The 17,712-nt window shown below is 45.5% G+C and overlaps 1 protein-coding gene across 18 annotated transcripts in view; it reads left to right on the top strand.

Annotated features, from left to right (window-relative positions):
- The window catches only part of LOC121569177 (band 4.1-like protein 3), an 87,131-nt gene extending 70,167 nt beyond the window's left edge, over nt 1–16,964 (top strand). For 16 of the 18 annotated variants that reach the window (XM_045221412.1, XM_045221399.1, XM_045221400.1 and 13 more), the window contains 7 exons: nt 6,573–6,692; nt 7,353–7,496; nt 10,345–10,479; nt 10,741–10,839; nt 12,934–13,014; nt 14,189–14,305; nt 15,601–16,964. In XM_045221412.1, coding sequence (XP_045077347.1) covers nt 6,573–6,692; nt 7,353–7,496; nt 10,345–10,479; nt 10,741–10,839; nt 12,934–13,014; nt 14,189–14,299 — 690 coding nt within the window. In that variant the 3' untranslated portion in view covers nt 14,300–14,305; nt 15,601–16,964. The remainder of the gene's footprint in view (nt 1–6,572; nt 6,693–7,352; nt 7,497–10,344; nt 10,480–10,740; nt 10,840–12,933; nt 13,015–14,188; nt 14,306–15,600) is intronic. The other 2 variants (XM_045221407.1, XM_045221408.1) reach the window with 2 other exon arrangements.
- The last annotated feature ends 748 nt before the right edge of the window (nt 16,965–17,712 follow it).

Genomic DNA, 17,712 nt, shown 5'->3' with positions numbered 1-17,712 from the left:
ATCCCTTGAATGAGTAGGTGTTCTAAAACTTTTGACCGGTAGTGTATATGCTGGTTCAGCTATCATTATTTGATTGGAAAACCTTCATCTCTGCTGCTTGGTTAGATTACTATGAATTATTAACGTGTCTTACACATTTAACCGAAGATCCATATGGGAGTGTAGGACTAGAATCCTATGTTATTCATTGTCAGCAGTGGATGACAACATACAGTGGGGAAAAAAAGTATTTAGTCAGCCACCAATTGTGCAAGTTCTCCCACTTAAAAAGATGAGAGAGGCCTGTAATTTTCATCATAGGTACACGTCAACTATATGACAGACAAGTTGAGAAGAAAAAAATCCAGAAAATCACATTGTAGGATTTTTAATGAATTTATTTGCAAATTATGGTGGAAAATAAGTATTTGGTCACCTACAAACAAGCAAGATTTCTGGCTCTCACAGACCTGTAACTTCTTCTTTAAGAGGCTCCTCTGTCCTCCACTCGTTACCTGTATTAATGGCACCTGTTTGAACTTGTTATCAGTATAAAAGACACCTGTCCACAACCTCAAACAGTCACACTCCAAACTCCACTATGGCCAAGACCAAAGAGCTGTCAAAGGACACCAGAAACAAAATTGTAGACCTGCACCAGGCTGGGAAGACTGAATCTGCAATAGGTAAGCAGCTTGGTTTGAAGAAATCAACTGTGGGAGCAATTATTAGGAAATGGAAGACATACAAGACCACTGATAATCTCCCTCAATCTGGGGCTCCATGCAATGACCTGTGTCATTGCCAACAAATGGTATATAACAAAGTATTGAGAAACTTTTGTTATTGACCAAATACTTATTTTCCACCATAATTTGCAAATAAATTCATAAAAAATCCTACAATGTGATTTTCAGGAGAAAAAAAATCTCCTTTTGTCTGTCATAGTGTCACACCCTGGCTCTGGGGACTCTATATGTTGAGCCAGGGTGTGTAGATTCATTGTGTTTTTGTTCTATGTTCACAGTCTAGTATTGTATTTCTATGTTGGCCAGAGTGGTTCCCAATCAGAGGCAACGAGTGTCAGCTGTTGCTGGTTGTCTCTGATTGGGAGCCATATTTAGACAGGCTGTTTTCCCACAGGTGTTGTGGGATCTTGTTCCTTTTGGTTTGTTCCGTGTTGGTTGTTTAACCTAGGACGTCACGTTATTCGTTTATTGTTTTGTTCGTGTTATCACTTTGGATAATAAAGTATGTTTGCCTTCAACGCTGCGCCTTGGTCTACTCCGTTCAACGATCGTGACAGAAGATCCCACCATACCAGGACCAAGCAGCGTGTCCAGGAGCAGGCAGCCTGGACGTGGGAACAGATATTGGACGGGCAGGGGTCCTGGACCTGGGAGGAAATCCAGGCCGGGATGGATCGCCGTCCATGGAAGGAAACGGTGGAGGCGCGACGGAGAGAGGAGCAACGGCGTCAACAGGGTCGTCGTCGGACGGACGAGAGGCAACCCCAAAGAAATTTTAGGGGGGGGCACACGGCATGGGCGACGGGGCAGCAGGAGGCAGCTACAGGGCGTATTAGGAGGTTAGGTGAGGAGGCCACCAGGTTAAGGGGGCTATTGGTCCAGAGGGAGCAGGAATTAGTGGTTCAGAGGGTGGAGCTACTGGAGGCGATAAGGGAGAAGGTGAGAGTAGAGGCACGGCGAGAGGAACTGTGTAGGCAGCTGAGGGAGCGGAGGGTTATGACGAAACCCAGTCCCGCTCCTCACACCAAGCAAGTGGTGTGCGTCACCAGTCCGGTCCGGCCCGTACCTGCTCCCCGCACTAAGTTGATGGTGCGCGTCGCCAGCCCGGCCCGGCCTGTTCCTGCCCCTCGCACCAAGCCTACGGTGCGCGTCGCCAGCCCGGCCCGGCCTGTTCCTGCTCCCCGCATCAACCTAATGGTGCGCGTCGCCAGCCCGGCCCGGCCTGTTCCTGCCCCTCGCACCAAGCCTACGGTGCGCGTCGCCAGCCCGGCCCGGCCTGTTCCTGCTCCCCGCACCAAGCTAATGGTGCGCGTCGCCAGCCCGGCCCGGCCTGTTCCTGCTCCCCGCACCAAGCTAATGGTGCGCGTCGCCAGCCCGGCCCAGCCTGTTCCTGCTCCCCGCACCAAGCTAATGGTGCGCGTCGCCAGCCCGGCCCGGCCTGTTCCTGCCACTCGCACCAAGCCTACGGTGCGCGTCGCCAGCCCGGCCCGGCCTGTTCCTGCCACTCGCACCAAACCTACGGTGCGCGTCGCCAGCCCGGCCCGGCCTGTTCCTGCCACTCGCACCAAACCTACGGTGCGCGTCGCCAGCCCGGCCCGGCCTATTCCTGCCACTCGCACCAAACCTACGGTGCGCGTCGCCAGCCCGGCCCGGCCTGTTCCTGCCACTCGCACCAAACCTACGGTGCGCGTCGCCAGCCCGGTCCGGCCCGTTCCTGCTCCACGCACCAAGCCAGGGGTGCGCATCGTCAGCCCGGTACGGCCCGTTCCGGCTCCACGCACCAAGCCAGGGGTGCGCATCGTCAGCCCGGTCCGGCCCGTTGCTGCTCCACGCACCAAGCCAGGGGTGCGCATCGTCAGCCCGGTCCGGCCCGTTCCTGCTCCACGCACCAAGCCAGGGGTGCGCATCGTCAGCCCGGTCCGCCCGTTCCTGCTCCACGCACCAAGCCAGGGGTGCGCATCGTCAGCCCGGTCCGCCCGTTGCTGCTCCACGCACCAAGCCAGGGGTGTGCGTCGTCAGTCCGGCACAATCCGTGCCTGGGTCACCGGTGCCTGGTCAGGTACCGGTCAGCTGCTCCACACCGGAGCTTAAGCAATCCGCTCCTACGATGTCCAGTCCAGCTCCAGCCAGCGGGGCCAGACCGGACCAGGGGCGCTACGGGGGGATTATTGGAGGGTGGTGGGCAAGCCCGGAGCCGGAACCGCCTCCGAGGAGGAATGCCCACCCAGCCCTCCCCTGTTTGGTTTATGTTAAGGCGCGGTCGCAGTCCGCGCCTTTGGGGGGGGGTACTGTCACACCCTGGCTCTGGGGACTCTATATGTTGAGCCAGGGTGTGTAGATTCATTGTGTTTTTGTTCTATGTTCACAGTCTAGTATTGTATTTCTATGTTGGCCAGAGTGGTTCCCAATCAGAGGCAACGAGTCATATTTAGACCGGCTGTTTTCCCACAGGTGTTGTGGGATCTTGTTCCTTTTGGTTTGATCCGTGTTGGTTGTTTAACCTAGGACGTCACGTTATTCGTTTATTGTTTTGTTCGTGTTATCACTTTGGATAATAAAGTATGTTTGCCTTCAACGCTGCGCCTTGGTCTACTCCGTTCAACGATCGTGACACATAGTTGACGTGTACCTATGATGAAAATTACAGGCCTCTCTCATCTTCTTAAGTGGGAGAACTTGCACAATTGGTGGCTGACTAAATACTTTTTTCCCCCACTGTAGGTCTACTGTAAATTAGCTATACGTAGAGACCGGTTGTAAAGAGCCACTGAACACGCCGATTGGCACTGTGTTTTTCTGTTGCTCATTAGAAAACAAAATGTCAGTCTTGGAGGTGTGTTTCCTGAACGATTCAGCGTTTGGTGAAACATGTTTGTCCCCGATGAGACACAGCCTATTTCACTTGTTCAAAATCCCCTGAATGAATCTAAGTTAACTCAAGAAATCTATAATTAATTTTGACGTTTTTGCCGAGGATGTTTTAGTTTTAGTTTAATTTTACAACTAACTAAGGTGTTTTGTGCAGTATTTCTCAATTTAAAAAATGCACGACATGTTGTCTTATGTAAACAAAATCGGGCTGCTGGGCAGGTCTGTCTCATTGTCTATGCTATTGGATAGAGAGCAATCACCGCAGCTGTTCACCCCATGTTAGTGCGCAAATGGACATTGTCAAATCAAAACCCAACCTTCATTTACCCGTTGTGACGCACGGATGTTCCAAACACCGTTTTAGACAAAACTTACTTTATGACCAAAATTATCCTATTTACACTTTGTAGTCAATTTTAATACTAGAATAACTCTTTCTGACTCATATCGATGCCACATTGGCCATTTTCAAAAGGATTTGTTGCTTTTTAAAGGCAGTCACTCTTTTAACAACACACTAGCAACTAAGAACTGTGATCTATGTTGCTGTCTATGTTCATATTGTCTATGATCTATGTTGCTTGCAAGTCTAAAGTAGCTGCTTTAAGAATTGCTCTTCTTGGGACTGCCACTGGAAGTCCTTCTCCCCCATTGAACTGCAGGTTGGCATTTATTTTCATGAATATTTCCCTGGAGGCAGCGCTGCAGAGTGGTCACTAGTCTTTTTTTTGTTTTTTAAACCTAACCCTAACCTTAACCACACTGCCTACCCTAATGTCTAACCCTAACCTTAAATTATGCCTAACCCAAATTGCCTAATCCAAATTTTTGTTTTCATGAATGTTTACGATATAGCCAATTTTGACTTTACAGCTGGCCCATCTAGTGGAAATCGCTCAGTTCTGCCTCCAGGGAAAGATTCATTACAATAAACGTCAACCTGCAATTGAACTGGCTAACCCCAGTCTTTGTATGTATCTTGTATGTAGGATTCTGACGGGTGGGTAATAGTAAGTAAAGTCCCTCCTAAGGTAACCGAAAAGAAAAACATTGTCAACTATAAAGTTATGACCGTCACTAACACTGTGGCTGAAGGAGCGCTCGCCGGCACCAGTGGTGGCGTAATCGGCAAGGAGTTGAAACCGTATGAGAGCTTCCACAGCGAACTCACCTCCAAAACCGAGGAGATGAGAGAGAAGAACTATACCCTGGGCAAGTCCTACGACACCATGTCAGGCAAGATCGTCACCATGACAACACGGGCCAAAGATGGCGGGGAGGCGGCGGCGGCTGCTCCGGCGGTGTTCGCCAGGGAGCTGAAGAGGGCGGCAGACCAATCCACCACCACAGTGAAGATCATCCCGGTGTCGACTGAGTATGAGATGCCAGTGTTGGTCCACATGGGTCTCCCGCCCCAGGAGGGAATCGGACCCCCCATGATTACCATCAAGGAGGCCAGGACGCCCTCTCCATCCGAGCCCAGTGACGGTGCGCTGGGCCTGGGCGCCATGCGGACCGTGGTGTCCATCCACTCCAGCCAGGACATCAGTGATGCCGCAAGGGCGGACAGCAGGAAGCAGCTGAGGGAGACTTTTCTCCTGGGAGACAGGAGCACCACCCCTGTTGCGCCTCACACGCCACTCTCGCCGCGCTCCCCCATGGCCAAGTCACCTATGGCAAAGTCTCCCATGACAATGCCCAAGCCTCCAACAGCGGATCTGCGTCTGAGCCCCGGCCCCGTGTCCTATCTATCCAGAACCCCATCGCCCTCCAAAGTGGTAGGATGATATGACACCCCTCCCCCAAAAATGCCTGAAGCCCCCCCCCCCATCCATACCCAAAATTTATTTTTTAAAAGCTAGTCCCGCCCCTGTCTGCCTGGTCTTCGTATCTACTGCAACAAGGCCAGACCCGGAGCTGTTTTGCACTCGACTGAATGCTTGGGAGTCTCTTTCTTTCTATCGTTTGCTCTTTTTAGTTGGACACAAATCCCTTAGCCACGGTATTTGGTGTAATTTGTTCACTGCTTTCCTAAGCCAAACTTGCTGCCTCATGGGCACTGGCGTTTGTTTACCCCTTTCATTTCGATTTATAAATGAAAATCGGGTTTCGTTTTAAGCTGGTTGCCTATGCTGCTAGCCACACCAAATGAATGCTTTACACTTTGGCTTATGGTACGGTACGGTATACTATGGTTTGTATGCCACTGACTGCTTCAGCCCTGCCACTTTTAATTTGACTTCCCTTGGTATGCACTCTCTGAACTCTCGGCTGCTTGATCTGAGATGATGATATGGGCCCTATTCATAAGAGGAGACATCCTGACCCACAAGACATACTTGTCTGTCTCATCTATTGCCTTTGTGACTGACATTCTCAAGAGATGAAAGCCAAATACTGAGCTGCCATTAGGTCCCCCTAGCAAAGTTGATGAAAGCCAAATACTGAGCTGCCATTAGGTCCCCCTAGCAAAGAATTGCTGACGATGCTCCACTCTTTTGTAGAAGTGCTATAAATGTATAAAAGCTCTAGTGAAGTGATTGACATGTCACAGGGTGGTGTTTCTATCAATTGCTCAGAATAGTGTAATATAGCATACAAACATGGATTAAAAACCAAATTGATAAACACTGGCATTTTAGCATATTCTGACACAAGTTGATCACTTTAAACCATTGAAATCACTCTAGGTTGTGATTGATAGAATACTTTAAGAGTACTTAAGAATTAAATCTTAACATTTCGTACAAACCCAATCTTCTCAAACCCAATCTTCTAAAATCAATCTTCACCTCAATGCTCTTATGAATAATCCCCACCAACCCCCGTCCCCTGAGCTTGTGTCTGGGGATTGTGTCAAAGGCCTGTCTGTCTCTCTGTCTCTCCTCCTTTGTATGTACAGTATCTAACTGTGTGTGTGTCTCTCTTCTACTCCTGTGTATGTGTGTACTCCACATCTCTCTGTCTGCTCAGCCTAAGCCAACCTTTGAGGAGATGTCCCCGGAGCTCACCGCTCTCTTACAGTCAGCCCGATATCAGACCAGCACGCAGGGTTGGACTGCCTCGCCTGCCCATAGTCAGGCCCTGCTCAAGGTGGCCTCTTATGCCCTATGGACAATATACAACTTAACAAATGGGATAATAGCAGTGGTAGTGCATGCATATCATTTATTTGATTTGATTTCAACTTTATGTATACAGGTTATTCACATTGACATAACATCTCTTTTGTTAGAAACCTGTTCAGTATCTATACTGTTTGTCCCTGATGTGTTTGTCCTTGTTGGTGAGGAAATGTTGTCGCTGTAGCCACTATGTTGTCTGTCAGGCATTTCTGTCATCGCCCCTTGCCTGTTCCCTGTCAGTCCGTCCGTCCTTCCTCCCGATCATTAAAACAGAGGACAGGTTTATGAGGACACATGGTTTGTCTAGACAGAGGCACCACATGGTCCTCCGACTTTATTAAGGAGGAATGTGAGGGCATTATCCAGCCGCATATTTGATTTTGCAACCCTACTCCACTTTTAGAACATATCGTTACCTGAAAGTGGAAAACAAAGCGATCATGCAATGCACCCAATTTTAAATGACAACATGCATTCAGAAGATCACATCGTTACTAACATATAAAGTAGAGTCGTGCTATTTCTCTTTGTTTTAGCATTTGATTCCATACTAGGCCTACAGTATATTGAAGTGCACACACAGGTTCAAGAAGACTGACTGTGACGTCTTGTTTGTTTCCTTTGCTAGACAACAGAGAAGATGGAGCGGATCATGCTGCAGACAGAGGTGGTATCATCCCAGCAAACAGAAGAGGTTGAGGATCAGCTGAAAGAACAGCCGGCAGAGGACCAGGAGCAGCCGGTCGAGAAACAGCCTGAGCAGCCTGAGCAGGTAGAGACAGACTCATTGGGAGGGATAGATGACGATAGGCCTCAGTCCGTGTTTGGGTTTACAGGGACGCACATGCATGATGATGACTCGGACGACTCGGACACGCCCAGCGAGGCGAGTGACACTAGCGGAGGCGCTAGTATAGCCTCCACGGAGCCTACCCTAACTGCCATGGCCCAGGCCGCCGTGGACGAGGCTGTAGGGGCGGCGATGAAGCAGACGGAGGCTGAGGAGGAAACTCCAACCGCAGGCTCAGGTGGAGGCCTGGGGCTGGACAGTCAGTCGGAGGGAGAGGTGTCAGCAGGCTCAGTCTCAGAGGAGGAGAAAGAGAACAGCCAGGACTGGAGAGGGCGCTTTGTGCCCCCCTCCTTCATGCCCCCCTCTCCTACAGGAGCATCCTGGCAGAGTCTCAGTGGGGAGGTAGCTGCTGCTAGAGCTCACTCAGAGGTAACACCCCAAAGAGCCCCAACATTTTCCCTAGTTGTCCAGTAGTACCTCCTCATAAAGTGCCCTATCCTCAACTCTCCTTCCCAAAGCTAGCTGAAACTACCCGTCTCACATTCCTTTTTGCCAATGCTACTTAGAAAGTGCTCAATCTATCCGAGTCTTACCCTCCCAATCACCTGTAATATCACTCGAAAGCGGCTCCCAAAAATGATCCCAATATTGGCCTCCCGTTTACCTATAAACCCAATAAGCAGTATTACCACTGGATAAGCTACACATCTCTCCCAGTCCTGCCCCTCCTCTTCACCAATAATAGCAGTCAGCCATTACAGCCTGTGGAGCTGTGTGTGGTGATGTGCAGGTGGGGAAAATAATGTCCCGGTTTCCTGTTTCCTGTCCTTGTTTCTGCCCACTGGGTTTTCTATTGGAAATCATTACCCTGGCCAGGCAGGCTGTACATACTGCAAGCTGCAGATACAAGCTACTGTATGTATTACCAAGTAGCAGTATTGAAAACTGTAGTGGAAGATTGCATAGAAGGAGGTCTGTGTGTGTGTCTGTGTGTGTGTCTGTGTGTGTGTGTGTGTGTGTGTGTGTGTGTGTGTGTGTGTGTGTGTGTGTGTGTGTGTGTGTGTGTGTGTGTGTGTGTGTGTGTGTTCGTTCTTGGAGCGGCAAGATAAACGTTACATTCGAATATTTCGACCTGCACATTTACACACAGTTTCACATCGGAAATGGTCCATATCCCTTCCTGACAGTATTGCCTCATTTCCCCAATGTTCCCATAGATTACCTTTGTGGCAATCATGAGTGGCAATAATTGAAATGTTTTATGGACACGCGTCTATGAGAAGCACAGATTAAATAGATAGCAGTCTGCTGCTATCAATTAAGTTTTGAGTCCACAGCCAATTTCAATTATATGGACTGTTTCAGTGAAAGCAAACAGGAATTGTTTATAAATACATACAATCCTGCCATGTAGACCAATTTGGCCTTCTCCAAAATGAATGAATAGGCTTCCACACATCCAAGTAAAGCTTCAGCTAAATAAGACTTACTCAGTGGTGAACTGTGATGAGTTCTGTCATGCACGACTCAGACTGACTGAAGTGTAAATCTCTTTACCTTTGTTCTTTGGTCAGGGTCCAAAAGGTACCTGGGTGATGCACAGAAGTGTTGTAACCTCTTTCATCAGGAAAAAATGTTTTTGTTGTTAGTGTAAACGTTTGACATTTTCTTTCTTTGTAACACAAAATCCACCCTTATTCTTAGCTTTGGGATTTTATGTTATTATTTGATGGAAGATTCATTTATTTCATTTTGAATATTTTATCAGAGAGAGCATGCATCTCATGAATGGTCCACAATTATTCAGACAATCCTTAAAGGAAAAATCCACCCAAAACCACGCATTCCTATAATTTCCAGTGTTAAATAACACTAATATGTGAGAACAATATTTTTTGTGAACAAATTTTTTATTTTGTCGTTATAATAAGGTTTGTAGCAACATGTAAAAATCGTTATGGAAATCTGTTGCAGCTTAAGTCGACTACAAAACCTACAATGCAATGCTCTCTCTAAGGGCTGGCTGGCTGGCTAGCTACAATAATACCAAAGTCAATATCAGCATGTGAAGTAGCTAGTTAGCTGTAAAATCGCCTAAACAAAATGCACTGTCAATTTAGGTGTTAACAATCTCACCATGTTCAACCTGCAGATCGAGGTGCCTCACAGAGTCTGACATTCACAATGGCCATGCAACGGCACCATGCAATGCATCCTGGACTGAAGAGGCAGACAAATAGGAGAAATGTACTAGACCCTCTGTTAAACTTCACATTTCTTGAGGTAGGAATATCGCTAAAATATGATCAATGGCTCGTTCGAAAGAAGACAACCTCCTGCGTTATGACATCGGCCAGTATTGAAATCTGACATGTATGATAGACGTTTTCACGATCTAAAAGTCGTATTCCTATTAACTTCCAGTGTAGTGAGAGCGGCTTTATCGCAGTGCTATGTCATACCAGCAGAATTTCTGCCTGCTTGAACGGCAATAGCTAATATACACATGAAAACATGAAATGTCCCAGGGAAGCGATAGAACATCACTCAGAGATGCACAAAAACAATATTACATTCAAAATGGGTGAATCTTTCCTTTAAGAGTTTTTCCATTTTCTTCTCCTGCATTTTCTATGACCTTCCAATAAACTAATTGCTTGTGTATGACCTGTAGACAGACGGTGAAATTCTAATTGTGTGTGTGTGTGGTCATGAACATGTTTGTGCGTAGGGGTACACGAGCCTGTGGCCATAAGGTAGAAAGATCTCATTTTCTGCACCGGTCTAATTTTGTCTATCTCTCCATTTCACCCCTCTTCCTCTCTCTCAGTCATCTGTGCTGGAGTCTCCAGAGGTCCTGATCTTCAACAGGGCAGACGTGACGGAGGAGACTGAGACGCTGGTGACCCAGGAGGTACCTGGAATACACACGGAAATGAAAACCATCACATACCGGTCACTGGAGGTAAAGTTCCTCACAAAACGTCAGGGTTGTTCAGTCTCATGCTCTATACTGGTTCTTCTCATATACTCCAATGTGCATCTTTTTGACCTCATTCATTAGGGCATACAATATAAAACCTTTTAAAATGTTTTGAAACAGAAAACCAAAATGAGCCCAGGGAGTTCCTCATTGTTTTAGTCTGTTTTCTTCCGTTTGGTGCCTAATGAACACGACCCTATTCTTCTATCCAATGGAGAGGATTAATTGTGTCTGTTGTTCCAGGGCGACGCTGACACTGATCCCGAGGCAGGGGTGTTGATGAGCGCCCAGACCATCACCTCAGAGACCACCAGCACCACCACAACCACACATATCACCAAGGTAGGTACTACCTGACCCGGCCTCAGGGGGCGCCACTGTCATTCACCATCAGCATGAATGAATAGGGGCATGAGTGAATAGAGCAGGGATCATCAACTACACTGAACAAAAATATAAACGCAACATGCAACAATTTTAAAGATTTTACTGAGTTACAGTTCATATGAGGAAATCAGTCAATCAATTGAACTACATTCATTAGGTCCTAATCTATGGATTTCACATGACTGGGAATACAGATATGTATCTGTTGGTCACAGATACATTTAAAAAAGGTAGGGGCGTGGATCAGAAAACCTGTCAGTATCTGGTGTGACCACCATTTACCTCATGCAGCGTGACACATCTCCTTCGCATAGAGTTGATCAGGCTGTTGATTGTGGCCTGTGGAATGTTGTCCCACACCTCTTCAATGGCTGTGCGAAGTTGCTGGATAGTTTCGGGAACTGGAACACGCTGTCGTACACGTCGATCCAGAGCATTCCAAACTTGCTCAATGGGTGACATGTCTGATGAGTATGCAGGCCATGGAAGAACTGGGACATTTTCAGCTTCCAGGAATTGTGTACAGATCCTTGTGTCATGGGGCTGTGCATTATCATGCTGAAACATGAGGTGATGGTGGCGGATGAATGGCACAACAATGGGCCTCAGGATCCCGTCATGGTATCTCTGTGGATTCCAATTGCCATGGATAAAATGCAATGGTGTTCGTTGTGCGTAGCTTATCCCTTATACACAACGTTGACATCAGCAAACCGCTCGCCCACACGACACCATACACGCCATTTTCCCGGTATAGTTTAAACCGGGATTCATCCATGAAGAGCACACTTCTCCAGCGTGCCAGTGGCCATCGAAGGTGAGCATTTGCCCACTGAAGTCGGTTACGACGCCAAACAGTCAGGTCAAGACCCTGGTGAGGACGACGAAGCAGATGAGCTTCCCTGAAACGGATTCTGACAATTTGTGCAGAAATTCTTTGGTTGTGCAAACCCCCAGTTACATCAGCTGTCCAGGTGGCTGGTCTCAGACGATCCCACAGATGAAGAAGCCGAATGTGGAGGTCCTGGGCTGGCGTGGTTACACGTGGTCTGCGGTTGTGAGGCCGGTTGGACGTACTGCACAATTTTCTTAAACGACATTGGAGGCGGCTTATGTTAGAGAAATGAACATTCAATTATCTGGCAACAGCTCTGATGGACATACCTGCAGTCAGCATGCCAATTGCACGCTCCCTCAAAACTTGAGACATCTAAGCATGTGCTTTTTTGTTGTGTGACAAAACTGCACATTTTAAAGTGGTCTTTTATTGGCCCCAGCACAAGATGCACCTGTGTAATGATAATACTGTTTAATCAGCTTCTTGATATGCCACACCTGTCAGGTGGATGGATTATCTTGGCAAAGGAGAAATGCTCACTAACAGGGATGTAAACAAATTTGTGCAAAAAAATGAGAGAAATAAGGTTTTTGTGCGTATGGAACATTTGTAGGATCTTTTATTTCAGCTAATAAAACATGGGACAAACACTTTACATGTTGCGATTATATTTGTGTTCAGTATAGATTCAGCCGCAGGCTGATTGTTTTCTTGAGTGGATGGTCAGGGGTCCGGAACATAATTACAAATAATTTGCAGACAAATTGACCGCAAGAAGCCCAAACAAATAATAATTTCAAACCTTGCCTACATTTGTATACGATCACATACATGTACTGTATATCTCTATTATGTGTGGGAATACTTTGGAACAGATTTCCAAAATGTAAATCATTTGGAGCTGATTTGCTGGTGTTTTTACAGTTTTTTTATGTACAAAATAAATTACTAATAAATTGCTCAATAAACTTGGGATCCAAATAAAGCTGCCAGTTGGGGAACCCTGGAATAGAGGATATGGATATCACTGGTCTGTTAGTGGTGTAGCTATAGAATTTAACTTACAAGGTGGTTCCTATGGCTCAGTTGGTTTGAGCTTGGCGTTCGCTTCCCACATCCCACATGCTGTATACCAAATATATTTAAATATAGTTCGACTTAGTTGTTCCTTGACTGAAATGTCCCTTAAATTCCATTTGATTGTTTACCAGACTGTGAAAGGAGGCATCTCGGAAACGAGGATAGAGAAGAGAATCGTCATCTCTGGGGATGCAGACATTGACCATGACGAGGTAGGAAGACATTAATGTCCCCTCACTCTGACACTGTGTGTCCTTTAGCATGCAAGTAGCCTTACAGCTTTTAAATAGGCGTAGCTATGTTAACAACGCAGGTGGTACCTGGATACAATGCTGATAATATTGGGTTCCTTACTCAGCGGGCAATGACATCATTATGGCGTCTTTTATGATGTCATGGTCAGGCTGTATACTAGTTATAACAAGTTTTGTTATCATCTTTTTAGCAACCAGAAAAATACGTCTTTATCAGGTTGTAATCTGACTAGATAACAATATGACGTCTTTTCCATCACGTGTTAATGTTGTCATGAACAATACGTAAAAAAAAAAAAAAAAGTATTTACCTGGTTGCTACAGAAACCAGTTGGTTGTAATCTGGTTATATGGCCGCTTCTCAACCTGAATAACAGTTTACAACCAGAAAATGACGTCAATTAGACATACATTTCTAAATTCTGCCTGCTGGGTACTGTGTTGAGAGATTTGTATTTAAGTGACTTATAGCTCTGTTGTTCAACAGCTGAGGTCCGTGACCGGTAGATATACACACACACAGTGACGAACGTGTACACACACAGTGACGAACGTGTACACACACCGTGACGAACGTGTACACACACCGTGACGAACGTGTACACACACCGTGACGAACGTGTACACACACAGTGACGAACGTGTACACACACAGTGACGAACGTGTACACACACAGTGACGAACGTGTACACACACAGTGACGAACGTGTACACACACAGTGACGAACGTGTACACACACAGTGACGAACGTGTACACACACCGTGACGAACGTGTACACACACCGTGACGAACGTGTACACACACAGTGACGAACGTGTACACACACAGTGACGAACGTGTACACACACAGTGACGAACGTGTACACACACAGTGACGAACGTGTACACACACAGTGACGAACGTGTACACACACCGTGACGAACGTGTACACACACAGTGACGAACGTGTACACACACAGTGACGAACGTGTACACACACAGTGACGAACGTGTACACACACAGTGACGAACGTGTACACACACACATACTGTGACTAGTCCAACCCTTACCCTTGTGATTCTGATCATGCCCATTCCACTTTCCTCTCTGTTTCCCTCCATGGGGTGTTTGGCGTATTGTCTCTTTAGGCCTTGGCTCAGGCCATAAAAGAGGCCAAAGAGCAGCACCCTGATATGTCAGTGACAAAAGTAGTGGTCCACAAAGAGACTGAGATCACGCCCGAGGAGGGCGACGAGTGACCGCAGGTAAGGGGACAACGTCGGTCAGTCAGTGACGGCTGGGGTTGGCTGGCAGGACACTGACAACGTACCCGCTCCATTCCATCCTCATCTACCCTCTGCCTCCTTGGCTGTCTACAGTCACCGCCTTCTCAATAGGGCTGCTTGACGCTCAGCTAGCTGTACTAACCTGAGGCTGCTTTCAGCTTTTCAGCTTTCACTCCACATTCATCTGTGCCCCGCGCAGTATCATGATTCCTTCTGTGTGGATGGAGTCTCTATATACTGTATAGCCTTCCATGGCTGGCTTCTGTAGCTGAAATGTCTGCTCTGGAAATGTTATTGGTGCTAACGTTTGCTTTTTCCTTTCAGCTTCTAATACTATTATTGACAATAAGCAATTAAAACGTTGTGTTTGCTCATTGGGGTGTGCAACATTTTGAGTTGGGTTTTAATTTATGTCTATAGTGCCCTCTGCTGGACGTCTCTTGTACTGTTTAGAGTGTACTAGAAATATCAACAGTGCGGTTTTCAAATTGCCAGTTTGTCTCATTCCTATTAAATAAGGGGTTATTTCGAGAGTGTATTGAGCAACATTATCTGATTTCATCATTATTTTCTGGTTATTGTTATGGCATAATGCTCAAGAAGGAGACACCATTTTACATTTCTTATTGTCAAGGTTTCTGTACTCTGTAATATGTTACCAGAGCTTGTGCTTGCTTGGCAGGGGCTGTATAGTCTAGTGGATTAACCCTTTTGATTTATTTTTGTCATGTCTTAGCATGCAGCATGTGTGATACTGTGTTTGTACTTGTCTCATAAGTATTAGTTTAGATGGAAAAGGTTTTTTCTGCCGATAACAGACAAAGCATTGACTGTCTTTCACATGACGTCTCTCATGCTTTGCTTTTAATCTTCAGCCATAACAGCTTCCCCTTACAGGAAAATCACATGATTTCACATGAAATTTCACATGTGAAATCATGTGAATACATGTGTTTTTGGAACACTTCACGTGTGATCACGTTTTCAAATGTGAAGTTTAATGTTGCTTTACATGTTGTCACATGTTATCACATTAACTTCACATAAGATCACATGTGATAACATAAAAACATGTGTTTTTGGAACACTTCACGTGTTCATGTAAAATTAATGTGTTTTTTCCTTAAGGGTTATCTTCAGCCATAACAGCTGCAGTAACAGAAAACATTTCCTTGATTTCCTTCCTTCTGAAAAAGATGTTAGAGAATGTGAATGTTCAGCATTCTGTTTCATCTAAGCATGTGCTCTATAAGGATACTCTCTCTGTTTTTCAGGATTGAAGGATCACCGGGTTCACCGACGTTTCGGGAGCATTCTGTTAACGTTACTTCACGCTGTTCAGAGTATGGAATGCAAGCAGGATACTGACGTTGCCAACAGACAACACACCACTGTAGAGGACACTACTACTACTGCATCTGACCACTACTGGACTAACCTAACCCACACTCCCTCACTAACATTACTGGCAAACACAAACCTCCAAAGCTGGCCAGCCCTTCATCGGAACATGTATACTGCATGAAAAGGGATCATTTCTGCATTTTTGTAAAGGAGAAAACAAATACATTTGAGGAAATATCAAAATATATACATGTTTTACTTGACCTGTGCACTCAGGCTCAAAGGGAAAATAATGTATGTGATGAGAATTTGGAGAATTATGATAGTATACTCTGTTTTATTTATTATCAAACTATAATAATAGTAGCTAGGCTGAATGTGTATGATGGCACAATATTTATCCATGCAATAGATGTGCCATTAATCTTGCCATAATTCCCCTTATTTATCCCAAATGCTGATTTTATTCCAGTTTACATACAGTATTGCCTGTAAAAAGGCAAAAATAGTATGTATGGTACTGGTACGTACATTTGCTTAGTAGGCCATATACCCTCGAAGATGATTTTGTTGTGTTTACTTTAATTGTAAATATGTTCATTTGGTTTTCCTTCAGTTACAAAGTAAAGATGAGGATGATGAGGCAAAATCTCGTAGAATTGTGTGTTAGAAGGGAATGTTAAACAGACTCCATTACTGTGACTTCCGAGTTGATCAAGAAAACCCTTATAATATGTCTTCACGTGGTGGTCGGTTGATTTAACTTTCTTCTTGGGTTGTATCTGAAATGACAACCTATTCCCTATATAGTGGACTCTGGTCAAAAGTAGCGTACTATATAGAGAATAGAGTGCCATTTTAGACAGTCTTGCTCATTCTTAAATCATACCCATCATCCTCCTCTCATCCCTGCGTGGCACATCCAAGCCTTAAAACTGTGAAGAACGGACAGACAACAACCTCCAGTACAACCCTGCAATGTGTGTTTGTGTGCTTGATTTCTCCAAGGCCGATGTGTAAGCGGCCATCCCACACAGGGGCATCATGCTCTTTGAACCTGAGGTGTTACCATCGGGTGGCACATGCTCCCCTCAATGTAATCAACTGGGATGAGAATGCATCATTAGCAGTGTCTTATATAGAATGAAAACTAAGACATTATATGTTTGGTCTTCGGTCCCCCCTCAGAGATATTAAGAGCATGATGCCTCTAATCCCACTCCTTCAACTCATCAGCTGCAAAATCATCCATGTTGAATGTGTTTCACACAAGATAAATAAAATGATAAATACATTGGGTTGGATCTATGTTGTTCTTTATTTGTCAATCACTGAAATTCTATTTGTGTTGTGCTTTCATAAACTCATGGTAGGAACTCTACAGTGAAGCCATTTACAGTAAGGTAATGACTTTTACAAGTTTGAGTGACACTAGACCACTACTTCCTCTTTTACTCTTCTTCTAAATATTTGCTAATTATTTATGAATGGAACCCTGCTGAAAGGAAAGGTGTGACAAAATGGGTGGTTGTACTTTCACTGAACACGCATACTCAGAGTCAAGTGACAGTGAAGTGTTGCATGTAGTGTAAATCACTTCGGTTGTGTGTAATAGACTAATAATAATAGCCAGGCCAAATGACCATCAGCAAGACAGTTACTTTGAATGACTCATGAGAAGCAGTATTTGGTAGGAACCAGAAATATGTGATAATTCAGTTCCACAACAGCATTGTCTAAAGAGCAACCTCACCAGTCAGAAACCAGGGCCTGTATTCAAAAAGCATCCCAGAGTAGGAGTGCTATCTAGGCTCCCAGTCAGACTCAGTCTGCTTTGTGATCGCACTGCTCAAAGGATGCTGGACGCTTACAGCTGTTTGTCACGAATCAAATTAGCCTTTTGAACAGTAGCCTATATGTGTTAGAACATACCATATCTATCTACTGGATCTATCTTTTTGTGTTAGTGAAATGGAAATGGCTGAAATGACCTGAAATGGTTCTCAACCCAATTAAGTAAGAGTTAATACACTCTCTTGTTC

This window comes from Coregonus clupeaformis, chromosome 7, assembly GCF_020615455.1.
Source record: "Coregonus clupeaformis isolate EN_2021a chromosome 7, ASM2061545v1, whole genome shotgun sequence".
Taxonomy (NCBI): domain Eukaryota; kingdom Metazoa; phylum Chordata; class Actinopteri; order Salmoniformes; family Salmonidae; genus Coregonus; species Coregonus clupeaformis.
The sequence above is the reverse complement of the archived record's forward strand: the minus strand, read 5'-3'. Positions and strand labels throughout refer to the sequence as shown.